The sequence below is a fragment of the Crocodylus siamensis genome, chromosome 12 (genome assembly GCF_052110815.1).
Source record: "Crocodylus siamensis isolate JL-2025a chromosome 12, ASM5211081v1, whole genome shotgun sequence".
NCBI classification, from domain to species: Eukaryota; Metazoa; Chordata; order Crocodylia; family Crocodylidae; genus Crocodylus; species Crocodylus siamensis.
Window position 1 is genome coordinate 10,114,371 of NC_143406.1, and position 25,475 is coordinate 10,139,845.

Sequence of the window (25,475 nt, forward strand, 5' to 3'; positions counted from 1 at the left end):
TTTCCTGCCTCCCCTGCTTAAGGCAGGATCGACCCTGACTAAACCATCGCACTAAAGTGTTGGACATATCTGCATTTAAAAACATCCAAGGATAGAGATTTCACAACCTCTCCGGGTAGTCTGTTCCAATACTTACCACATTTATAGTGAAAAAGTTCTTCCTAATATCCAGTCTAAATTCTCCTTGCTGCAATCTGAGACTTTTCTCCTTATCCAGTTCCCACAGAGAACAGTTTGTATCCGTCCTCTTTATAATGACTGTTCAGATATTTGAAGGCTGTTATCAAATCTTCCCTCACCCTTCTCTTCTCTAGACTAAATAATCACAGTTCATTCTAACTTTCCTCATGAATCTTGTTCTTGATCACTTTTCTTGTTCTTCTTCAAACTCTTTCCAATTTGCCCATGTCTGTCTTGAAGTGCAGGGCCCCGAAGTGGCCACTGTACTCCAGATTAGGCTTCACCAGTGCTGAAGAGAGGCTGTTTTTGTTTCCTGTACTTTTATTGCTCTGAATGAAAGTCTGTAATGACAGTTGGACCTTATTCCCTTTTCCATGTTTCCATTGCTTTGCTGCTGCGCTTAACATGAGTTGGGCAATGACGGAAGCAGTCTGTAGGATTTATAGCCTTTATACCTAGCCAGACTTCTAACTGCATAAAGAATTGTGCTGATGTGTGGGTAGGGCTGTTCATCTTGCAGCGGTTCTTTGGTTCTGTATGCCAAAATTGGTTTTCTAATGGTTCAAGCACAGTCATTTGCATAGGTCAGAAATAGGATGTTGAAGGCCTTTCCCTAAATTACAGCAGTGTTCGTGAAAGTTGATACAAAGCCATGTCTTCAAAAGCGCAGTGGTGAGGTTATCATGTGGAAAATCCTCACTGTAATGGCAGGCTTCTTTTTCTAGGGTAGATACGCTCTTGGGGAGAAAAAATATTGTTTGATCAGTTCTGATCTTAAATCCTGTTGCGTGCTGTCATCATTGTTAAGCAAATATCACAGGCTGTTGCAAAGCAAGAAAACCAAATAAATTCTAACAGTTGAAAATATTCTTGGGCATTTCAGATTGTACTCCGAAGCTGCACAGATTGGGCCTTTGCAGGTCCTGCTTACCGTTACAGTTGAAACCTGCTATCAACAACTGAGTTTAAACTATGTCATTACTAGGTAGCATGGATTCCCCACTTACAGATGGGAACCTTATACTTGGGACATGATCTTAGTCAAGCTGTAGAGTATGCTATTCTCCTGAGGTATGACTGTCCTATACTGGTCTCAGTGCAGTTTTGAAACTGATTTCAGCATTGATTATGCTCTGTGTCCTCTTCAAAATCTACAATGCTTAAATACTTGGGTAAACAATTAGAGCTAGATTATATTTCTTACTACGCTGTCATGTAGTACCAGCTTTGCAGGCAAGATCAAATTCCATTAGAATGTGACTGGATCATTAGAGCATTTAAAACTGATGCCTAAGCATAGTAAATGTTATAATACAGTTTGAACCATTTGATCAACCCCTGGTCAAAGAAACAGTATTGACATAAACTCTTTTAAACAGGGTTATTGCTACTGCAGTGTTAAGAGTAGTGTGGGGAAAACCATTAGTGCAGCTGCTTCAAACTGGAGAGGAAGACTACATTTGTAGGTAGGAGTTGTAGGTAGAAGAAGAAAACTCAGGCATGGAAAACCAAGCCGCTTTCATGTGAGAGAGACAGGGAGTGAGCAACCTTGCACTAGAACCAGAACTATACATCATGGTACACGGAGACCTCTTTTAATAAATCCAAGGTGTCCAGAATGGCTAGAAGTTGCTGCCCTGTTTATCTGGGATATACAGTACTGAAAACTTTTTGGATAAAGGGCATAAGTTAATCCTCATCACATTGTTTCATACGAGTGGAAATTGGTGTTTTCTGTACAGAAGTTTTTCTTTTCAGAACAGCCAAGTTAGAGGTGGGAGTGGTAGGGTAAAAGTTACTTTGGTGGGCTTATTTAAATATCTCCCAAGTTAACTTAGAGATTTTTGGGAACATATTGATTTGAGACTTTGCTGAGTTTTGATTACATCATCTGGAAACTTTTCAGGTAATTGAGAACTGACTTAAGCTAAATTTCTATTCTATTTTTGGAATTTGGATTCTAACTGTAGGTTGTAAGTGTTTTTCTTGTTTTATCAGTCTCTCCTCTAAAACGCTGGAGTACTGTTCAAAAGATGACTACATGTTCCTATCCCCTTGAAGGATCTGCAGTGAACACTACAGCTCTAAACCACCCTAGCAAGCCATTTGGTGACACGATTACAATAAATTGATTAATGTAGATTTGGAGAGTTTGGCTCTGATCCTGCAAATGCTTCTCTATAGACTTAACTTTGTGTGAGGGAGTTATTTAAGTTGTTGGAGCAACTTGTGTATGAAATTCAGCAGTTGCTTTGGTGTTTTCAAAATGCAGATCTTTAAAGTACTTCCTCTTTCTTGGATGTCGGTGGTCTCTTTCATGTATCTCCATAGGCTAGATAAGGGGTGTGGAGCCAAGTCTGTGGATCAGATTGGTCCCACAGACTAGTCCCACATGCTGGAACCAGCCCTTGGGGCCGGGCTGGTGCAGGTATGGTATGCAACGCACTCGCAGGACTAGCCACACATGCTGCTTTCAGCATGCATTGGCTCCAGCCCCAAGTGCCATGGGGTCATGCTGCATATGGCACCTATGCTAGACTGCCCCTATTGCTCCAGTTCAGGCAAACAGGACTGGTCTATGGGCCCAATGCAGATTGGCTCCAGATTCAGCATGGATGGTCATTCTGGTGCAGGTGCTGCTTGCTGTGCGTGTCCCAAATGTGTCACAGGTCCTGCATGCTTGCCTGCAGTGAAGGGTAGCTCCTGCCTGGTGTGGCACAGTATGCACTGGGGTACACTTGATCCAGCATCGACAGCCTGTCTGTGGGCCCAGTCTGGACTGATCATGGATCCAGTGTGGGTGACATATGCAGCGCACACTCCAAGCTGGCCTCACACCAGATGGGTTTTACAGCATGCAGGGCTGGAGCCAGCGCACGTTGAAAGTGACAAGCAGCATTGCAGGCTGGAGGATAAGGCTCTGCAGGCTATATCTTTGACTCCCCTGTTGAAGGGGAAGTATTGTCCACAAGAAAAACTTTCACTTGCGCAGCGTGGAACAAAACCCTGGGGATTTTCTCAACCTCCAGTTCAATATATTTTATTTATATAGTATAAAAAATAGATTGGGGAATGCAAGCTGATCAGCAATGCTTGATTGCGGAGTGATTGAGTAACTCATGAAATAGTTTTGTTTTGTTTTTTGGATGAAATGCATTAACTGCTTAATGATTACAGTGACACCACGCAACAGAAATTTTATGTTTAAGTGGGTACATAGAACACTAAAATCTTCAATTTAACTCCCTCTAAGAAACAGATGGGGGGGTGAATTTTATTTTATTTTTTTTTATAGTCAATAACAGAAGCTTTTAGCTGCATGAATAGGTTTTCTCAGTTTTGCTGTAATAATGAACTCCCCACCTTAGTTTTACAAAGCGGTGGGATTAAGATGTTCCATTTAAAGTCCTTTTTGTCCAAGAACAAAAAAAGGATTTATTTTCTTGCTGTCTTCCATATTCATGTGGTGACACCAGAGTCACAGAAGAGATCCTGCTTCAGGCACTATGTTTTCCCACAGTTTTTAAAGTCTGTTTTAATTTGCTCTGTTCATCTTTCTCTCTTGGGGTAGGTTTGGCAGGCCACTAAATGACAGTAGTAACATGGCATAGACATTCACTTGACACACATCCTTTGTTACGCTCTTTCACGTCTTGCCAACCCTTCGGTATTATGGGTAGAAGCGAGAAATGTTATCGTTCATTTAGCACTGCTTTATCACTGTAGAAATGGAATTATCATGGCTTGTCTGCCACAGTGAATTTACCAGCATGTGATGTTTTCTGCTTGCCTTGGGTTTGCTGTTAGCAGTAAATGTGCTCTTTAGCATAAGAATTTTTTGGGGGGGTTGTGGGGGGGTTGGTAGTTCTTGATAGTAAATAATTGTATCATTTGGGTTTTTGGTCCGTTACTTGTTTGTGATTTTAAATCTGTTCTTTGAGTTTGCTGGTTTATAAAATAGGTCTCGCAGTTTGTATTTCCTTTGGCTTGATACATGGAGAAAAAATGAACAATCTGCCCATTGTGGTACTAAATTTTAGTAATTTAGAAATGATGCTAGAAATTTAAGTGAGATATTGAAGAAATGTGTTTTGCTTTCATCTGTGGTGTTATTAACAGCTTGAGTGGTACCATTTAAAAAAATCTTATTTTCCTCCTTTGTGTTTGCTCTCTGCTCCCAGACTCTGACAAGACACTTCATTGCTTTATTTGCTTTCCTAGCCAGGTGTTAGGACAGCAGCTGTCTCCTTGTAGAGACTTAATGCTGGAGTGTTTCGGTTACAGACACTATAGGGTAACACACTCCTTTTTAAAAAAAAACTTTTAATGAAACACTTTTAAAATGCAAACATTTATCATAGTCTTGAATGTTATGAACTTGGGGTAAAGTTTATGCTGATGTCTTTTTTGGAGGAATGTGGTTTGTTGCATCAGATGCTAAAATGAAGGGAAGTGTTGCAAGTTTTTGAAACTACTGTGCAGCAAAAAGTGAAACGTGTGTTTGTCCTGTGAGTGGGATAAACAAATTGTCTTGTAAAGATGGTCTTCAAAGTTAGTAAAGTATGCCCTGGAAACTTAAAAAAAAATGGCCATGAAAGACGAGGAAATTGCATATTGGCATTCTTACATAATGTTAGTTTCCCTTCATATCAAGGATACTAGTATTGCCATCCAGCAGGGGTTATATCCATGTTGTTTTGAAAGGGAGTTCATCAAGTGTCTGTTGTAACAGGGTGTTTTTATTTTCCTTTGTGCAGATTCGTCGAAGGCGCCTTGCTCGGCTTGCAGGTGGGCCATCTTCCCAGCCCACCACTCCGCTTACGTCCCCACAAAGAGAGAACCCACCAGGACCACCTGTAGCTGCGCCAGCCCCGGGTCCATCCCACAATCTTGGTCTAAATGTCCATAGCATGACCCCAGCTACCTCTCCAATTGGCGCATCAGGTAGGCAGCAACCTAAGCAGCGAAGAGAACATTTTCTGGGTTATTTCTGGTATCGTTTGAAAATGGGTTGGAGGAAGAGAGATTTTATAGTGCGCATATTTCTGTATTTTCTGGTAAACTGTATGACATGGTTTAAGTGAATTATGTTACTTTAGTTTCTTATCTGCAGTGAAGAAATCATTCTGTAAGGATTTTTTTTCAGGGTAGGGCAAGGGCAATCACAGATGCTGTTCAAATACTTTTTACTGCAAATAAAAGCCTGATGCAGAGTGAAGTGTGCAGTGCAGATGGTATTGAGAACGCTTGCATCTTCAGAATAATTTGAAGAATGAAGATAATCTAACAGACAGAAAAAACGCTCCTCAGCTTTGCAATGCATTTTTTATTGATTGGCCTCTTGATGGACTTCAACAGTCAGTCTCTAAATCCATTTTTGTTTCAAGTCTCCCATTACTGGTGTATTGGTGCATTTGAGTGCTGTATGTGCTGTGCTTGGGTATTATTTGCAAAAGAAGAATGAAACAAAGAATAAATGTTCTTCCAGAATTTCTGGAGGGTAAAGATAGCTTCACCTTCTGTCTGCCCATACTCCACTCAGGGCAGAGTACTTATCAGAAGCAGTTCCTGAGAAAAGCTCACTGCTGTTGGAATTTAACGCTGAACATTGGCCTTATGATTAAGGGAAGTGACACAGAAACCAAGGTAATTTTAACCTGTTAGCTAATGAACTCGGTGTTTATGGTGCAGAGTTCACCTTGCATGTTTGCTTGGAGAGAAGCCTATGCAGTATTAGTTAGCTTTAGACAGCACATTAATTGGTGATGCATGAGCTGTGGGCTTGTCTAGTGCTCAGAAACAGAGAATCCCTTGTTACAATACAGGGTCCATTCGTTATAGTACAAATTATTGAAATGATTAAAACTAGGTATTTTTTCATGCCAGGAGGGGTATTCATTTTTGGTTTGGGGTATGTGCAATGAATTATAAAGTTGGGGAAAAGGGTGATGAGAAGCGGTGGTATTTATTGGTGATCATCTGCTATATGCATTTAGCAACAACAAAGGTTCTGTTAAAGATGTACCGTTTGCAGGAGTCCTTTTGCAGTGGTAAACTAAAATGACTGCAGAGGACTTTAATTCACTTAGACGTGCAGAGAGCAGCCCCAGCAAAATAATGTCCTTGTAAGCGTCCCTTCCTGTGAGGAGTGGCATATCATGGTGAAGTTGGAGCACTGGATCAATTTGGCAGGAAACAGAGTAACAGTTCTCATTAATTTTGCTTCTTTTGGGGATACCTTGCAAATAATAAATAAAATGGGGGACAGAGACATGAGCCATGTGTTGTCTGTGTGTTCAGCGCATGTCAGCATGTTTTTGCATTATTTGATTTCTTTCATTTTAAAGCTGCAGGTCAGATTTCATAAAATACTTAATACAGCACTGAGCAAGTGAGGGGTAAAAGTACAAGTAAATTCAGCACAGGCGGGACAGACTTTTTGAGGAAATCACTATCCTATATTAGTGAGTACTGCAGCTTGGCCACCATACTATAGAAGACCCTGAGAGCAGTGCGTTTAGGCACTGCTTTAGCATAATGGGAGTCAAACTTATGCTCCTGTCTTCTCTGCAGCTTGTTTTTTTTGCTGTCATCCTATGCTGTTTGAGTGCAATAAGAGTTGTATAGAAGTGGTTGGGCTTCCCTATGTTGAGGAAAGTTGCATCCATGTTACTAACTAAATGTAGGTTATGCAGGCAGAGAACTGAAATGGAGTCGCAGGGTTTGCACCACTGCATCTTGGCCAGTAACTTACTGAACTAAACTGAATGAATAGATGTTTTGTGCTGACACAGCATATTTACATTAGAGATTAGCACTGTAGTGACTCCAGTGCAAATTTTGTCAATGTAGATAAGGCCTAGAGCTTGCTTCCGTTCAGTGCAGAGGGCTGGGCTTCATCTGACATTTCTGCTTTCTTGAGCTTTTGTGTAGCTGCCCGTTGAGCTGGATTGCAGCAGGTTTGTGTGTCTTGCGAGAACTTGTAAGCCCAAGGCTGTAGCATACTATCTGTAAATCACCAGATTTTGAGGAAGCAATTATCCCTCCTTAATTGCAGTGGGACTTTTTTTCCCTGACATCTCCTCGTCTACAAGGTTGAATCTTTTGTGAATGATATTGACAAATAGGCATTTCAGCAAAACATAACTTGTCTTGGAGGATTCCAGAGCCCGTCTTTGCACTTTTTTTTTTTATAGTGAGTGCCTAATTGCCTACTGTTAGAAATGCTAATAGCTGTACCCCATGAAAGGTTGCTAACCTACACGTTGCACATTCCTTTTTGTTCATAGCTTTAAAATGTAACATGTAAGTAATGGTAGGTGTTAATTATATGTTCTTTCTCTGGTTTTGTACCACACCGTAGAGCACTTAGTTTTGTTCAGTTCCTCAACTGAGGTGTTTGGCTAATCTGTTTAGTTCAATTGCTTTTCTAGTATATGTGTAATAATACCTTGTGCATCTTTTATACCTTATGTCTGAGGATCTGAGACCACTCCAAAAAGTAGCTGTTCCTCAAACAAACAATGCTCCCCCCTGCCAAAAAAAAAAAAATCCTCTCTGTGAGATGGGTAAGAATTATGCTATTTTTATATTCAAGGGACTGGGATCAGAGGTTTTAAATAGCAGACACAGGAATAGACCTCAGGTTTTGCTTCCAGTCCTGTTGTGGGATCACTAGGTCAGGAGCTCATTCATTTGAGTCGGTGATAAATCTTGGTGGAGGTTTGGGTTTTTTTCCCCCTTTTTTTTTTTTCTTCTGAAAGCATTCCCTTTCTTGAGGACTTATTTCAAAGCTACCATCTTCTGGGGAAATGGGTTGGATAAATTATCTTATTAGAGCTTCTTGGCAGGCAAGTCATGGTCTGAGTATTGAGCACATGAGCACAAAAAATGTTAATTCTCAGGCACTGTCATGGCCTGCCTGCCTTCTGTTATTGGTGATTTCTCAGGCTATAGTTTGCTTTAAACAGAGGCAGTTGTTATCCATGAGATGTTATAGTTGTTGCTGCACCATGCTGTATGAGGCCTCCTCCAGGTTTTCCCTTAGAGAGCAGTTATACATTTCATATCCAGCTATGTCTATTAGTACATAGCCCTTACATAGCATGTCTCATGTTCAAAAAAACTGCAGTGACATTCACTAATATAGAGAAGGCATGGTTACATTATAGGCCTTTGGCATTTTGCATGAATTTGGCGGGGAGGGGGGGTGCACACAGCTTGGCAGCCACAAACCGATTTTTCAGCTACCTGCTTTGGAGAATTGTAGATTGAAATATTTTAGCTGTGTGAGCAAATAAATTTTCCCCTTAGTTTCCACATATACATTGGCAGATTATTTATTTATGTATGTATTTATTTATTTTTAAATAGCACTGCCTGGCATGCATTTGAGCTGCAACATTTAGTCATCCAAGGAATGCATCTCAGTTGCGACTGTCTGCTGCAGTTAGTGATATGGAAGGCTCCTAATATGACTTCGATAAAATCATCTGGCAGCTAGTATCTTGTCAGCTGTCCTCTAGCATGGTGAAGTTTAAGCAGTGCATGCTAATTCATTGTTGTTCTGTCTGCATCAGAGTACCAGGTGGTCACTGTACTTTAAATGCTCACCTGTACTTGGGTGCTTAATCTGTACCTGGTTGTGGATGTGTTCTAAGAACCAAAGTCCCAACTAACCCTCAAGAAGTGAGAACACATTCTCAGTGTGGGTCATAGTTACAACTGTTGCTCCAGGACCATTTTCAGAGTATGCCCTATTTTTGGTTTCCAGTTGAAATGTAAATATTGACAATATATATTTACATATGGAGGGCTCACATTAGGATGCAGTAGGCCCCTGAATGCCATGTAGGTAGGGCACGCTTTGATGATGTTAAAGCACAGTGTTTTCTTGTGTGGGTACATTTCCAGTTTATTGATACCCTCTCTGTTACATAATTGAATCTCCACCTTGACCAGGTTGGACAGAGACCTTTTTATGGGGATGACTCTTCGCCATGTTGTGCCATGGTATGTGATTTGTCCTTGGATAACTCTTACGTTTACAGTGCAGGTCCAAAAATGTACAACTGTCTCTCTCTTGGACAAAAAAACTGATTTGCCCATCAGATTTGCATATCACTGGGCACATCTACACAAGACGTTTACTGCACAATTGCCTAATTAGCTCTCTAGTAAAGTCTCAGTGTCTACACATACAGTCCTATTAGGGTGCAGTAAATTAACTCTGCTGTAGGTTAGTACTTTTAAACACAAGTGCTATCCTGCAGTGGTGTTTAGTGCACTGCATGGCATGTGTAGATGCTGACAGGACTGGTTGGGGCATGAAGGTGCCTCGGCTGGCTTTGTACTGAACTACCTTCATGCCCCAGGTAGCCCCTCTGCAGCATGTTGAGCCAGGTTGGGGTAGCCCAGAGCTGGCAGGCTGATCCTCAGGGTCTGCTACCAGCCTGGGCTGCTCTGCCATTGCTCAATGTGCTTCACTTCCAGGTGCACACACACATGTTTTTTGTGTTGCACTAATTGCACATGTAGATGCACCCAGGCAGTCTTGCATCCATACAACTCCACTGAAGTTAGTCCAGTTATTTCAAATTCATTTTAGTCTTCCTTAGAACAGACTTGAGCCCAGTCCATGTTTAAATGGCTGTTGCTAGCACAACTTGCCCTGCAGTATGGACAGAACTTGAGGTTTGCATGTTTTAGAAGCATGAAGATGGTAGCTGTACATTTTGGCAAAATAAATCCAAACCATTTATTTGAAGTGAAACAATCTTCTGGTTTTAAAATCAGCCATGCTCCCCAACAGGCTGGTTTCTGAACAGGCATTACTTTGACTGTTTAGATTTTTCTCATGAAGATGAAATTTATATTAAATCTTTGAAATGCTTTTTGAAGGAACTGCTAAAACAAACAGCTTGCGGCAAAACCAGCATAATCCTGGATCTGTTCTACTTCACTGCCCACTCTGTTAACTTTAAAATGTGTTACTGCCACAAGCATGGGACAAGCTGCTGCAGTTTTTAGTAGTAACATTGGAACAGACCCAGTGCTGGAATTTAAAAATAGGTTGTCAATCTGGTTTTATACTCTTCACCTGAAACCTAATACTGTTTGGGGAATGTCCCGTAAATAACGAGTGAGCTGAAAACCTCAGAGGAGAGGAATTTTCCTTTTAAGCAAGCAAGCTATAACAATATCTTTTTCTGTGCGTGCTCTTCAAAGAGCTCGTCTATCAGTGTGTAGGTACCATGCTACAGCACTACTGCCATAGCAGCATGAAATTAATATTTTATATTGCTAGGCAAGAGTTGAGTTTAGCATCCTTCTTGACCCAGTGTCATGAGACAGGGATTTTAAGAAAATGCTGCAGTTTAGAGTTCATCTTCATATGGACATCAGTAGCATTCACCCTGCTTTAATTTTTATTGAATGCAAGGCTTATTCTGCTTTTAGTTTGTATTCTATATGTGAATTTCTCCCTTCCTCTTTCCCTGAATCCGTGCTTGCAGGCATCTGCCCCCCCCCGGATACTTGGGTTCCCTCTCACCCATGGGGCTAGGGCCCCCAGATGCTTGGGTTCCTTCTCCCCAGCAGGGCTAGGGCCCCCATATGGCTGGGTTCCCATGGGAAATGGTGGGTTTCCCCTTGCAGGCAAGCAGCATTGTAGCCTGTAAGGAGTTCTGTTTGGAGCTGCTGGGAGTGAGACCTGGGGGCTCTGTGTGCATGTGTGTGGCTGCAGGCATGCACATGGCCAGGAAAACAGCTGGGGAGTGGGATGGAGCCATGGGCAGCTCATCCAGGGAGCGGTGGGCAAGGGGTGACTCCCTGCTACTGCATGCACTCCCTAGGGGAGGCATGTGTCCCTCCTCCATAATTGTGCATGGGGCAGATGTGGGCTGCTTGTTGTAGGCTTCGGGGATCTCCACCCTGCTTCTTTTCCCTTGGGAGCCACACACCCCCTGCCCACCTGGTAGCAGTTGGGGTGGTAAGTTGTGCTACCCACTGCTGGGTGGGTGGTGGATATGCAACCGGTGTGGGGTTTCCAAGGCAAAAGCAGCGGTGTGGAGAGCCCCAAGCCCACAGTGGAGAGCCCACATCTGCCCTCGCCTAGCTCAACTCTGCCCTGCTTAAAAGCATCCCTGCACTTAAAAATGGTGGTGGCAGCGCTTGAACTAAAGCTCACTTGATGGGTAATAATCGTCTATCAGTATCGGCCAAGAAAATCTTTATCAGTGCACCTCTGCAGGAGTTGGCAACCTATGGCACCTGCAATGCAGTGGTAGCGAGGTTGTAGTGCCTGCTGCTCTGACTTCAACTGGATCAATCTAGCCCACAACCTTAAAAGGTTGGTGACCATTGACTTGGGGAACTGGGAGAGAGACAGAGACCCAACCTGGCTGTTGAGAAAGTTTTGGGTTGTTTGTTTGTTTTTTTTGCAGACATGACTCTTTAAGAGGGAAATTCCTTAACAGAGAAATTCCGTTCAGTTTCTGTCCCCACCCACGAAGGAAACTAGATATTTGCATGTACAATACTTCGGATGCAAATTCTTTGCCTTGTCTGTCTGCAGGTTATCTGTACAGAAGCAGACAAGTTACTATATAACTCAGAAAACCTGTTCCCGAATTTAAATGTCACAGGAATTTCTTCTCATTAGCATTACTTTTACTGATTAAGTCTTTCATTTTCTATAGCTAGAATTTAATATTTTTCTCCTTTAGTAGTAGTATGCACATAGTTAGTTTGCTTTGGGACTAATTGTTGAAAGATGGGCAATTGCTCAAAGCTTTATATCATCCCCATTATGGATTACTTTGCTCTTTTACTGGTTATCTTCAAGCATTTGTAGTTTGGGGATTATAAATTTGGAGGGGTTTTCCTTTAGCCCATGTTAGTGTTGTAACTGAGCTGAGTATATGGATTTGCAGACCTTTGTTTTCTGAGGAGGCTGGAAAATGGAGGAAGCAAAAGAGTAGAGGGAAGAGGCACCTTTCCTTTCTAGCACTAGTGTAAATCAGTGCTGACATGTAAATCTCACCATGGAGTAAGTTTACTACAGCACAAGATGCAGCGTTACCGTACTTTTCGGACCATAAGACGCACCTGACCATAAGACGCACCCCTCCTGGAGCCTCAGTCCGCGGCAGCGAGTCCCTCCTTCGGACTCCTGCCCCGTCTGTTCCGGCCGGCCATTTTTATTGCCGGCTCCCGGCCACCGGCACGGGCGCCGGCTTCCAGTGTAAACAAGCGGCGGATGTCCCGCTCGGGCTCCGCCGCCTCCGCGGGCAAGCTCTGCCCCGTCTCCCCGGGACACGGCATAAACAAGCGGCGGGTGTCCCGCTCAGGCTCCGCCGCCTCCGCGGGCAAGCTCCGCCCCGTCTCCCCGGGACACACACCTTCGGACCATAAGACGCACCCTCGTTTTCCCCCCACATTTGGGGGGAAAAAAGTGCGTCTTATGGTCTGAAACATACGGTAATTACTCCATAGTAGTGCTGTCTGGAGAGCTTCAATATTACTCAGTTGTCTGGGCTTCGGGGGGTTGGAGGGGGTGGCGGGGGGGAGCTAAAGCACCTTGCTAGCACTTGTGTTGTGGAATCCCTATGCACTTTATAGACTCGAATCTAACAGTCCATCTGGTTTGTGATACAGGTAGGCAGTGGTTGGAATGCTTTTCCATATAGGGAAGAAGAGGTACAAAGTGACTTTTTGGAGTTGATAATATTCATAACATTACAAAGAATCCTTAACAGCTGTATTCAATAAATGGTCCAAAAAACTAGGTGGATCCCACTAAATAATTATGATGACTTCCCATTCCTGTAATACTAATTTTGATGGTGTCTTTTCTTTAGGAGTAGCCCACCGAAGCCAGAGCAGCGAAGGAGTGAGTTCACTTAGCAGTTCTCCATCCAATAGCCTTGAAACGCAATCCCAGTCTCTTTCCCGGTCCCAGAGCATGGATATTGATAGTGTCTCCTGTGAGAAAAGGTAAAGAATATTACCTCTATTAATAGGCAAAGATTGCACTTAGATTGAACATCCAGACTGTCTGTATACAGCAGGAAATATGCTCTTATCTCCTGTTTCCAGTCATGTTATTGTATGTCAAGCTTACAGTGTAGTGTCACTTCCTGCAGTATGCAATATAATGCCATCTTCACTAGTTTTACTGGAGTCCTTTCTACTAAAGTGATGCAAGGCAGAAGGTCATCTTGGGTGCTATGAGTGACTAACATGCTGAGAAGTGTGATTCAATAATTTTATTTCTTTAAAAATCATAGAAAAGGATGGATATACATTTTTTCTTGCCTGCTGAAGAAATACAGTGACACATTTCTTAAAGTAATTGTAATGTGAGAGGCAGACCCAAAAGACCCCTATAATGATTAGAGACTTCTAATTGTTACATTTATGGATTGGACTTTTCCTGTTTCAGCCGTCCTTCCCGCACTGCTTTCACTTAAGATGACATTCCTTCAGTCAGCCTCTTAAAAAGGACTGTCTGTGGGTTTCCAGAGGCTGATGGACTCTTCTCTTCTTTCCACTTACAGTATGTCTCAGGTGGACGTAGATTCAGGAATTGAAAATATGGAGGTCGATGAGAATGATCGTAGAGAGAAAAGGAGCCTGACTGATAAGGTTGGTTGGTTATACTCTCTTTTTGCTGGTCTCTTTTGGACCAGATGTGTGAGCTTTGTATGGTTATCTTGAGCTCTTGCTTTTCATAGAGTATCTACTCAGGTTAAACAGCCTAATGTTTAAATGTAGGGCATTTTTATCTTTGTTTTCCCTACAATGTGTGCTTCTGTTTCATACAGTGTTACATTTGTTTTACAAAGTCATTAGCTCAGATTTAATCCTGTGCTTCTCATTTGTATCAGTCAGGCAAGTACAGCCATACATAGACACTCACAATGCTGGTGTGCTGTCTTTAATTTTTCTATTTGGATGGCTTGGTTTCTGTTGGATCTCCAAAGGGTTATAACAGTATTGAAGAAATTTCCCTGATAGCAATTGCCCTTCCTGTGGGTCTTGGAGGAAAGTGGCTAAGTGACAGTATTCAGATGGGCAGAAAAAGTGATGTGAATTATTCCTCTTTCTGCTCCTGGAGATCAAAACTCCCTTCCCCAAATTCCCTGTTTAAAAAGTGTTTCAAATGTGGAACTCTTCAGATATGGGGTGATGGTATGTAGAAAACAGATAGCATATGAAATAGGCTTCTGCACAAAAGCTCTGGCTGTCCATCTGCTGAGTTTTGGAAATATCATTCTGAAGTGTGTGTTGGAAGGGGAGTGAGGGGTTGAGTACTGTACCTCACCACAATGTAGTCTTCAGCTCCCAAACCTGGTTCTTTCAAAATACGAATTAGGTCTAAGCAAATGCTTGTTCTAGGAAATAACTGATTCTCTTTGGAAGACTGTTCCATGTCTTTTGTCAAAATAATACAGATTTTCTTATCTGCATCATCATCATCATTCTTCTTTCTTCAACAATAAATAAATAGCAATCTATCCCATCACGTAGGCAAGAGATGGGACCTGAAAGAACAAAATAGATGGGGGAAAAAGTAGATCCAAACCCCTGCTTCAGTCTGCAGCCTGGTTTCTCCTTTTTGACTTTGTTCCATTCTAAATAGAGACTTGGGAAATGAGATATGGGTGTGAATGTAGGGAGGAGAGGGGTTCTCTTCACTACTCTTGTAGTGCTCACTCAGACTTCGTGTATGCCTGCATTTTTGAGTAATAAGTTCAGTGGGTAAAAATGTGGCTTTTAGCCACATAGAATTAATCCTGTTGCAGAGTTCGTGGTTTGTTTGTTTGTTTTTTGGGGGGGGGCTTGTGAGCAGTTGCTGGTTGCGGACCAGGCAATCAGCCTGCCTGCAGCACGCTGCTGTAGAATGGGTAGTTGGGAGCTGAGGGCAGTGTTGAATGAAGGGGAAGGCAGCAGAGAGTAGGAAGAAGTTTTGCAAACTTGGCTCATTTCCCTCGTCTTTCGGGTAATTTTGAATAGATAAGTTGGAGAGTCTATTTATAAGCAGGAAACTTCCAGCCCTGTCTTTTGTGTGGAAAACTGTATTGATGTTATTTTGAAACTATTTTCATATTTTGATGTCAGTACTAAAGTCTTTTTGTGTACATTCTTTTATGAAACACTAATATAAGTTTAATGTACTTCAGAGTGCACTGTCCTGTCCTGGGTTCTGGATTACTTGATTGCTGTAGAAGAAAGATGAAAAAATGAGAAATGTTAGTTAATAGATAACTGCCTGTGTTTTGGGGCAGTCGGGAGACTGAGGAAATCTCTGCTGGATCTGGGGTTACCCTGTGAGCATTCGTGTCTTTTTTTTTTTTCTTTTTTTTTTAATGTTTGAGCTGCTGTTTGCTTTCTATACCTGCCTTTCAAGTCTCCTGTTAGAGAGTAGCTTCTTCAGAAGTTATATTATCACACTATCTTTAAAAAGTGCCTTTTGAATATCAGGTATATTCTCTCCCTAAAAAGCATGCCTTATCCTTGCAAGAAAATGGTCCCCAGGACCTGATGGACCTTTTCCCTATCTTAACTTCTGTGGCTTGAAATGATATTGGCTTTTTTTGGTCGTATTGTGATCTGGCCCTTGTATTTAGTGTCATATAGTGCTAACGTGTATTGGAAATTAACCTATAGAAAAGTGAGAATTAGGGGTGCATCAGTTATATCAGTTGATTATCGGATCAGCACCAATAAAAGGAGAAATTTTATGTTATTGGTCATTATAGCCGATAATTACAACCACGTGCCTGGAGCACCCTGGCGAGCATACCCCAGTCCCTATGCCCCACTGCCACCCCAAGCCCGTGGCAAACTACAGATCCCAGCAAGCAGTAGGAAATGGAGGGGGGCTTGGAAGTGGTCACAAGGTGCTGCACTCGGCAACAAAGGGACTGTTACTGGCTCCTGCTGCTACTGCTGCTGCCATGGTGATGCTGCACATGCAGCAGGGGGGTCCTGAGCACCAGAGCTGCTGCGCAGATGTTGGGCTGCGTACAGGCGGGATAAGACATCATGCGAGGGATATTCTGCTAAGCCAGGCACCAGGTGCCTTTGCAAAAGTGCCTTCTCCTTGGTGGCTGCAGGAGCTTGCCTGGACAGGGCCTGCTGTCACTGAGGCAGTGGTGTGCTCTGGGGCTCCAAATGCGTCCAGCTCTGCTGTCCATATGAGGGTCCGCCCCACCCACCCGGGGTGGCAGCATAGGCTGTGCAGGGAGCATGGCTGCAGGCAGGAACTGTAGGTGAGGGGCAATGTGCATAGGAATAAGGTGGTCACTACCTTTCTCATCAAGGGCTGGAGTAGGCAGGAGGTGTGTGTGTGAGATAAATGCAAAACAAACAAAAAAAGAGGTTTATGTCAGTAGTTTAAAATGTCTTGAACTATTACTAAATATCACTTATTTAATCTGCAATGGCTGATTGTGGCTGGCTAATCATCCATTATTGGTGTCAGCCAAGAAAATCTTTATCAGTGTACCCTTAGTGAAAATAGAGGCAGAAGGATACAAGTTATTCCAGAACCAAGTGGTTTAGATGAATTACGGTGTTTTAGGTTGCTAGCTGCATCAAAACATCCTTGTTTTCCAGCAGGTAAAGAGAACAGAAGGGAAAGGTGGGGGGGTTGCCCTCTATGTCAAAGAGCAACCCACTTTGTCAAGAATTAGCTTTGGGGCAGAGGAAGGTCAGGCAGAGGCACTGTGGGTCAAACTTCAAGGGGGGCAAAGCGAAAGGGGTCTTACAGAGGGTGTCTACTATAGACCACCCTGCCAAGGGGCTGAGTTGGACCAGAATTTCTCAGTACAGCTTATGGGGAGGCATTTAGGTCTAGGGACATCATTGTCATGGGGAACCTAAACTACCCAGACATCTGCTGAGAGGAACAGTCAGCCAGGTCTGACCGTTTGCATAGGTTCCTAGCTGAAATACAGGACCTTCACTTTATCCAGGAGTTGCACAGCCCCACTAGGGGAGATGTCTTGCTGGACCTGGTCTTGGCCACTGGGGATGACCTGGTGAGGGGACTCCAGGTCCTTGACCACCTGGGTGACCATGATCATCGCCTGCTGGAATTCACCATCCGGCGTAGGGTGTTGAGGGCTTATACCTAGACTAAAGCCCCTGACTTCAGAAGGGCCAACTTCAATGAACTTAGGAGATTAGTGGGGGAGGCACTGGGGGCCCAAAAGGTAGAGGATATGGGAGTCCCTGAGGGATGCTTGTACCTTAAGAGGATGATCCTCCAAGCTCAGAGTGTGACAGTCCCCAAGAGGAAGAAGGGGGTAAGAGTGCTCTGAAACCCCAATGGCTCAGCAAAGGCATTCGAGAATGCCTGAGGGCCAAAAGGGAGCCGTACACCTGGTGGAAGGGAGGAGCTATCATCAAGGAGGAATATTCCTCCTTGGCCTGTGAGTGTAGGAGGGCTATTAGGAAAGCCAAGGCGGGGGTGGAGCTCAGGCTAGCGACCAGGATTAAGGACAACAAAAAGTCCTTCTTCAAATACATTGGGAATAAGAAGAGGGCACTGGGTAATGTAGGGCCCCTGCTAGACTCAAATTGTAATCTTGTGGCCACGCCAGATGAGAGAGCCAAAATTTTTAACAAGTTCTTTGTCTCTGTTTTCTTGAACAGGGACCAGGACAGCTCTCCCATCACAAGTAGGGGCAGCCTTGGGGATAGCACTGCCAGGCCTCAGGTCTGCGCAGATGTAGTTAAGGATCTTCTGGAAGGGCTGGATGTTTTCAGATCTGCGGGCCCTGATGCCCTCCACCCTCGGGTGTTGAGAGAACTGGTGGGGGTCATTGCTGTGGCCTTGGCCTGGCTGTACAAGCGATCGTGGTCCACGGGCCAGGTGCCCAGAGATTGGAAACAAGCTAATGTGGCCCTCATTTATAAGAAAGGGGGGAAGGAGGACCCAAGAAACTACAGGCCCATAAGCCTCACATCAGTCTTGGGGAAAATCCTTGACAAAATTATCAAGGATCACATCTGCGAGAGGCCAGCAGGGGAGATCATGCCCAGGGGAAATCAACATGGGTTCATCAAAGGCATGTCCTGCCAGACCAACCTGATTGCCTTTTATGACCAGGTAACTAAATCCCTGGATGATGGTGTTGCCATGGACATAGTCTTTTTGGACTTTAAGAAGGCCTTTGACACTCTCTCATCCCGTTGTCATTAATAAATTGAGCGACTGTGGCATTGATGCCTACACAGCTAGATGGGTCAGAAATTGGCTGATGGGGCATACCCAGTGAGCGGTGGTGGACAGGTCATACTTGACCTGGCGGGATGTGAATAGTGGGAACCCCCAGGGCTCGGTACTGGGGCCTACACTGTTCAACATCTTCATCAGCAACTTGGACGAAGGGGTGGAAAACACGTTGTCCAAGTTTGCCGATGACACCAAGATATGGGGAGAGATAGGCACACTAAAAGGGAGAGAGAGGCTGCCATTAGATTTAGACAGACTACAGAAGTGGAAGGATGGTAACAGGATGGCGTTCAGCGTAGATAAATGCTGGGTGCTGCACCTGGGGAGAAGGAATCCACAGCATACATGCAAGCTAGGGAGCTCCCCCCTTGCGAACACAGAGGCGGAAAGGGATTTTAGAGTCATTATTGACTCCGAGATGAACGTGAGCCGCCAATGCCAGACCGCAGCCAGCAAAGCCAACCTCACCTTGTCGTGCATCCAAAGATGCATCTCAAGCTGGTCCGGAGAGGTGATACTCCCTCTCTACGCAACATTGGTCAGGCCACAGTTGGAGTACTGCGTTCAGTTCTGGCCACCGCACTTTAAGAAGGACGTGGCCTGCCTTGGAGGGTTCAGAGGAGGGCCACCCGCTTGGTTGGAGGGCAGCGGGGCAGGCCCTATGAGAAGAGGCTGAGGGACCTGAATCTGTTCAGCCTCAGCAAGCAGAGGCTGAGGGGAGATTTGGTGGCTGCCTACAAACTCGTTAGGGGAGTTCAGCAGCACATAGGAAGGGTCCTATTCCCCTTAGCAGCACCTGGGGTGACGAGGAACAGTGGCCAGAAGCTGCTGGAGAATAGGTTCGGGTTAGAGATTAGGAGGCACTATTTCACTGTTAGGGTGGCTAGGATCTGGAACCAACTTCCTAGGGAAGTGGTCCTCACTCCTACCTTGGGTAAATTCAGAAAGAGGTTGGACGAGCCCCTGTCTGGGGTTGTGTGATCCCAGCATGTACTCCTACCAGTGGCGGGGGGTCAGACTAGACAATCTGTTCAGGTCCCTTTTGACTACTGTGAAACAGGGAAAAATGACAACTGTATTAGGCAGTCACTTAAAAGCTGCCCAGTCGCCTGTCCATCCCAGTAAAGGACAAGTGGGAACTGGGGTGCTTCACACTCTTGGACTCAAAGTATAGAGTTATCTACAGGGAAATGTAAGGAAGAAAAAGAATATATTACTGAATTTTACACAGCAGATGTTTTCACTGTTCTTCACTGACTTTCGTCTTTTTAATTAGTCTTAGCCTTCTGAGGTGTGATTCGGAGGGCAAAGGGAAATGATTTTGTGCATGTGTGTTCTGGAAATGCTTTTAAATAGTCTACCCATGGTGGAGATGAAGATGATTTTAATCTTCCATTGATACCCTAATTTCTGGTTTTAGACCTTTCCATTCATCCTTGTTAGGAATGATATATGGTGATGACAGCTTTAGGGGAGCAACTCCAGAGGGGCTTGTTTTGCCTTGGCCTTTAATATAGTTAGCTTGATCCCATTTAATGAAGGGAGAGGGGACTGAGACAGACGCTTGAGTACTTTTTCCTGTCTGTTCCACTTTATACAGAGAGGTAGTGTCATGAAGCTGTCTGGAAAAAACATGATGAAATAAATAGCAGTTTTCAGTAGGCACTTCTTTCCCAGCATTAGGACTAGAAGTTTACACTTAGGATCCATTTTCTCAGTTATGTATTACTTGTGCTTTTTTCTGTTCTCTGGCACACTGAGATCTCATCCAGTGATTGGAGGTATTCAGATTGTTTTGGGGTATCAGTGTGTGACAAATGTGATTTCACTTACAGCAGAGCATCTGCTTAGGCATCCCTGTGAGTTCATGCCTCATTGTAGTAGTCAGGGAATATTGCATTCCCACACCTCCATAATTCTTCAGCCATTCTCTTCTGCTGCCATTTGTGGCTGGCTCCCCTTCCCTGGCAGCAATCTGTAGCAAGGGAAGCAGAGGCTGAAGTAGAGGAGCATCATTCTTTCCCACTTTGCGCGCCCACCTTTTGTGCCCCCACCATCGGGTGTGCACCCTAGAGTTTGGGAAATGCTTCCTGAAAGTTTAAATTCTATGAAAGATGCTGCCATTTGTTGTGAGCCCGATTTTCATACCTGCTTAAATGGATGCAAATGTCTTCATCAGCTTCAGAGTGGGTTGGATTGGGCCATGAATATGCATTTTTCTGTATTTAATGTTCTAAACTAAATTTGCTTCTAATTGTTGTGTAGACGCAATTATTCTGGCTGGTCTGTTTTTAGGAGATATAGATTGGGAGGGAAAAGAAGAATTATTTTAGGGGCATTAAACCCTTGTTATCCTTTTTGGGACTTTTTAAGAAGAAATTTACGGCAAGAAAGTCCCTTCTGCTGTATGCAGACATAAAGTAAATTTTAAAATCCCTGTAGAACTCCTTATAAGAGTAGACATTTAGTTGATAACCAGGTTTAAAAATTCTTTTCTAGGTATGCAGTTTTCTCAGAAGGTGCTTGGCACCAGATTGGTGTGTGCATTCATTTTATTTGACCTTTTAGTACAGTTCTTTTTTTAAAATAAATTTTGACAATTTATTTCTCCTGTTAATAACCACCTAGAATCTGTTACCAGGGCATTGCTGCAGTTTTCAAACATGCAAGCAATCTTGCAGAGTGTTTCCCATAAAGAACTGCTAGATGAGGATTGGGTTTTTGTTTCTAATGGCTACCAAAGCCCATTTAAGCTGTGGTGTGGTGCTCATGAGACTGTGACTTATAACCCAAATATTAATGCAAAAACATCCCTCTTCTCTCAACAAGGAGCCTCCGTCAGGTTCTGAGGTATCGGAGGAGCAGGCGTTACAACTGGTCTCTAAGATTTTTAGAGTCTCCTGGAAGGATCGAGACAGAGATGTAATTTTCCTTACTTCGCTCTGTGTGCAATTTAAGCAGAACCCGAAAGAAGGTAGGAGCATCAGCTGCTTGTGCTGGTTAGGACATGAGAGAAAGTTGTTTAATTGTAAAGATGTGTGGTTGGCTTGTTGCCTAGCTGCTTCAGCTCTAGCCTTTTATTCATCCACAGTAATAATGGTGGTGCTGAGGTGTTGCCAAAGCTGTCTAGCTTCAGCCTTTGCCATAATTTGCTGTACTCTTTTATATAATGAAGACAACATAGCATTTTGGGGTATGATGAAGGAATGTGGTCTATTGCAATTGGGAACAAGAGTACCAAACTTGTGGAAGCAGAAGAAAACTTAGTGGTTAGGTGACATGAAATATCTTGTGTGTGAAGGTGAAGAATGCTCTTCTAACTCTCTTGCTATCCTTTTCACAGTGTACTCAGATTTTAAGGACTTGATTGGTCAGATTTTAATGGAAGTTCTGATGATGTCCACTCAGTCAAGAGATGAAAACCCGTTTGCCAGCCTGACGGCTACATCACAGCCAATTGCAGCAGCTGCCCGGTCACCTGATAGAAACCTGATTCTAAACACTGGCTCCAACCCAGGAACTAGCCCTATGTTCTGTAGTGTGGGTTCCTTTGGTTCCGGTTCTTTATCCAGGTAACTTTGGTTGCACTTGAATATTGATTTATATGGGGATGGGGGAGTTTAGAAATGCCCTAGCAACCTTTAAATGAAAAACGCTTCATTCTGCTGCACCAATATATTCTTTCCCTGCCCTTTTGGATTATGGTGCCACAGTTATATATACCCTGTGTAATTTAGGGCCCATCCTCAGCAGGTGGAAATTGAGAAAATTGAAATTCTATGACCAGTGTCCCCAGCATCAGCCCATTGAGGAATTCGCCTATAACGTCTAAATTTCTATAATTCCAGCAGTGAAATAGGTATTACTTAGCCTTAATAATCAGAGGTGACTATTAGTAGGTAAAAGCACAAAAGACGCTGTTATGGATATGTATAATTTAACCAAGCAGTTAGCAGCAGGATTTTTGCTATTGCTCATTTACGTCTTTCTCTCCTTCTTTGCATCCTAAATTGCTTCTTTTTTTTCCCTCCTCTTTCTTCCTTAACTGATTTAGTCTCTATGGGACTAGTCCAGCTTCTAATATCAATTTCTCAAGTCATGTGCCAATGTCTGGTTCATCTCCTACCCTACCAGCCAGTTCAGTTGCCACTACATCTGTACCTTCCATTTCTGTCAGCCCTCACGTCACAGCAGTAAGTCCTTCTGGAGTCCAGCCCTCATCTCCAAGGTACCACCCATACACTGTTGCCCATTCTGCGGGCATATCAGCTTCTCCCATCCCACGCTCCTTGAGTATCTCCATCCCATCTAGCTCACCAAGTCCTCCAGCCATAGCTACCAGCCCTCAAGCCATACCAGTCAGCTCATCCAGACAGAGGCCTGCAATTATGGGCCCACCTGTGTTTCCTCCTTCGCCAAGTACCATGAGCAGGCGTTCTTTACTAAACAGGACTTCTCCTAGGTATTTCACAAGCACAAGTGTGTTACGTGTGCAGTGCAGGGTGTGGCATAATTTGGAAGAAGTTGTGTTTGTACTGAGCTTACATCTTACCTTACTAACTAATAGTTGATGTTTATGTTTGTTTTTGGGCTAATATGTTGACTTGCTAACAAGTCCTGGCTGCCAAACGGCTAAACCTGTTTCTGCCAGCATTCAATACGGAATATAATTGATTGAAAGGCAGCAATGTAGTGGTACATTTTCTACTTCCTTTTACCTCCCACTTCAGGCTAATGATCTTCCTTCAGTTTAAATTGCAGTTCAGTCACTCGGGCTGAACAGTTTATCAAACCCGTATCTGCTATGAAGCCAGTTTTTCTCTGTGGATCTTCAATCAGTTTGTCCAAGGCTTGTGCTAGCTGGGCTGTGTCAGAGTCAACTCTGGTGTATGGATTTAAATGACCGATTGTGCTGCCTTTGTCAGCCAGGCCAAGCACTCCTGGACTGTGTCTTTGCTAGCTGCTTCCAGGGTCCTTCCCACCTTGGTGGGAGGGAGAAACCAATGAGCTGACTTGTTGCTGCTGTCATGTTAAAACTGAGTAGCTCAGAGGTTTAATATTCCTTATTTTTCAGTGAGATCCAAGGACTTCTGTTTATGCTCTAACCTGTACAGAGTCTGTAGACACTTGGCTAGCTTAAGTTATGAGTGAATATTTAATCGTTTGTTATGTGAATAACTTGTGGCCAGCCATGTCATGGAGCATGTGAGCACAGTCTTAGTTTTTCTAACATTGTGGATTGTGCTAACCATTGTTTGCCCATTTAAGAAGAAAGTTTGGGACAGCAAACTTAGCAGGAGGCTTTGTGGCATTTTTATTTTGTGTTTTTTGTTGTTGTTATGTTTTCCTCTTTAAAAATCTCTCTGTTCTCTGATGGCCTTTTTGCTTTTGTTGCGGTAGTATGTACGACAACCCTTTCTCACTCCTCTTCCTTGGCGTTTCTGATGTATCTGAGGACAGTAGTGATGAAGAAAATGAAGATGATGATTTTTCTTGTGTCCAGTTTGGGTCCAGGTATTGGAGGAATGGAATAGAATGTAAACTGCATGTCTGGGTGCTTCAGAACTAACAGTCTGGGAAGTTGCAAGCGTTCTTCAGGAAACTTTGGAAATAAGGAAAGGGAGGAGATGACCTAGATAGTTCTTAATGGAAGGTGGAGTATAAATATGAGTAATGATGAGTCTTAGTTAGCCAGCTCTTTTTGAAAAGGTGACTCGGAATAAAAGAAATATTAGTCATGTTGCCCTTCAGTTTTAATGACCACATGGTCTGAAAGTGGAACTCGTTACTGAATGTGTGGTTACAAGCAGTTTGGTTCCTCAGGGATTATACCTTTCAGAATGCCTACTGAACTCTAGAAAATGAGGGTAGAGGGTGTCTGGGAGAATGGACCTATTTTCCAGCCATAATTTCAGCTGATATAAAGTAGTGTAGTTTCATTGAAGTGAATGGATCTATTGCAAATTATACCAGTGGGGGATGGATATGCCTGCTATTCCCTGAGCAAACGGACCTGGAAGTCAAGTGCACAAATGGCAATTAGCAGCCCTGGAGAGGATGGGCAGTACGAACAAATGTATATGGGACATTCTAGGGCAGAGAAAATAGCTTATGCTGAATCAGAAACTTGGGCATCCTGTCACAAAGTCCCTTTGGTTTGCATGGCATGAAAGTACACCAGTACAAAATAAGAATGGATTTTGAGTAGCTGTATTTAGTGACTAACCCATTAGTCATGCAGTAGAACTGGCTTTGTGTTGGACTGGCCAGACAAGATGACCATGAGGGACAGAATCTTCTGGTTTCGTACATGTGGTTTGAAGATCCGTACGTGGCTGAAGGCTTATCACAATCGCCCAATGTGTTTGCCTCAATGTAGCTTCCAAAATGAAAAATAAGCAATTACCCTGCATAGATGTTGGCCATTCCTAAGTCGTCATCTTCTTCATCTGGCCACTGTTCCATTCTTCCTGTGTCCTGCCTAAAATATAAGTTCTTTAGGCCTTTGAACCCTCAATAAATGTGTTTGGCCCCTTTCTTTTATCTTGTATCTATCCAAGCAGAGTAAAAGGGGAATGGAAAAACATGTGCTTTGGAGGAGGAAAACCATCTGGAAAGCAGTAGCTGTATAATCTTGCTAGCATATTGAAGGCTTGTTACAGATACATGGTCACTTGGTTGATAATAACTGGCCTTTGATATAGCTATAGGTGATGACCCTTACTCGCAGTCAACAATCTAGTTGTGGTGATCCTTTCACTGTTTTGTGCTTATTAGTAGACCTGTTCCAATCTAATTTTAAAATGATGAGATCAGATTCTAAAAAACTTGGTTTTTGTTGTTGTTTTTTTTTTAATCCAATTAAAGAAATCTAACTCCCTTTTGAAATCTCTTCCTATAGGAAGTGAGTTAGGATTTACAAATCTGTAGAAGCCACAGAATAATTAGAACATTTCCTGTTGGGGATTACCCAGTCCTGCACTGGGCCTAGAGAACATAGTAGAAGGACCTAATAGGTTTCTCTCTGGCTCTTATGGCCTTGTTTTAC

General features: G+C 43.3%; 1 protein-coding gene across 2 annotated transcripts in view; it reads left to right on the forward strand.

Annotated features, from left to right (window-relative positions):
• The window catches only part of UBE4B (ubiquitination factor E4B), a 68,419-nt gene that overhangs the window by 9,253 nt on the left and 33,691 nt on the right, over positions 1-25,475 (forward strand). Inside the window, exons 2-8 of one of the 2 annotated variants that reach the window (XM_090023523.1) lie at positions 4,938-5,124; positions 13,041-13,176; positions 13,740-13,827; positions 21,257-21,401; positions 21,771-21,999; positions 22,482-22,889; positions 23,828-23,941. In XM_090023523.1, coding sequence (XP_089879649.1) covers positions 4,938-5,124; positions 13,041-13,176; positions 13,740-13,827; positions 21,257-21,401; positions 21,771-21,999; positions 22,482-22,889; positions 23,828-23,941 — 1,307 coding nt within the window. The remainder of the gene's footprint in view (positions 1-4,937; positions 5,125-13,040; positions 13,177-13,739; positions 13,828-21,256; positions 21,402-21,770; positions 22,000-22,481; positions 22,890-23,827; positions 23,942-25,475) is intronic. The other variant, XM_090023524.1, reaches the window with a different exon arrangement.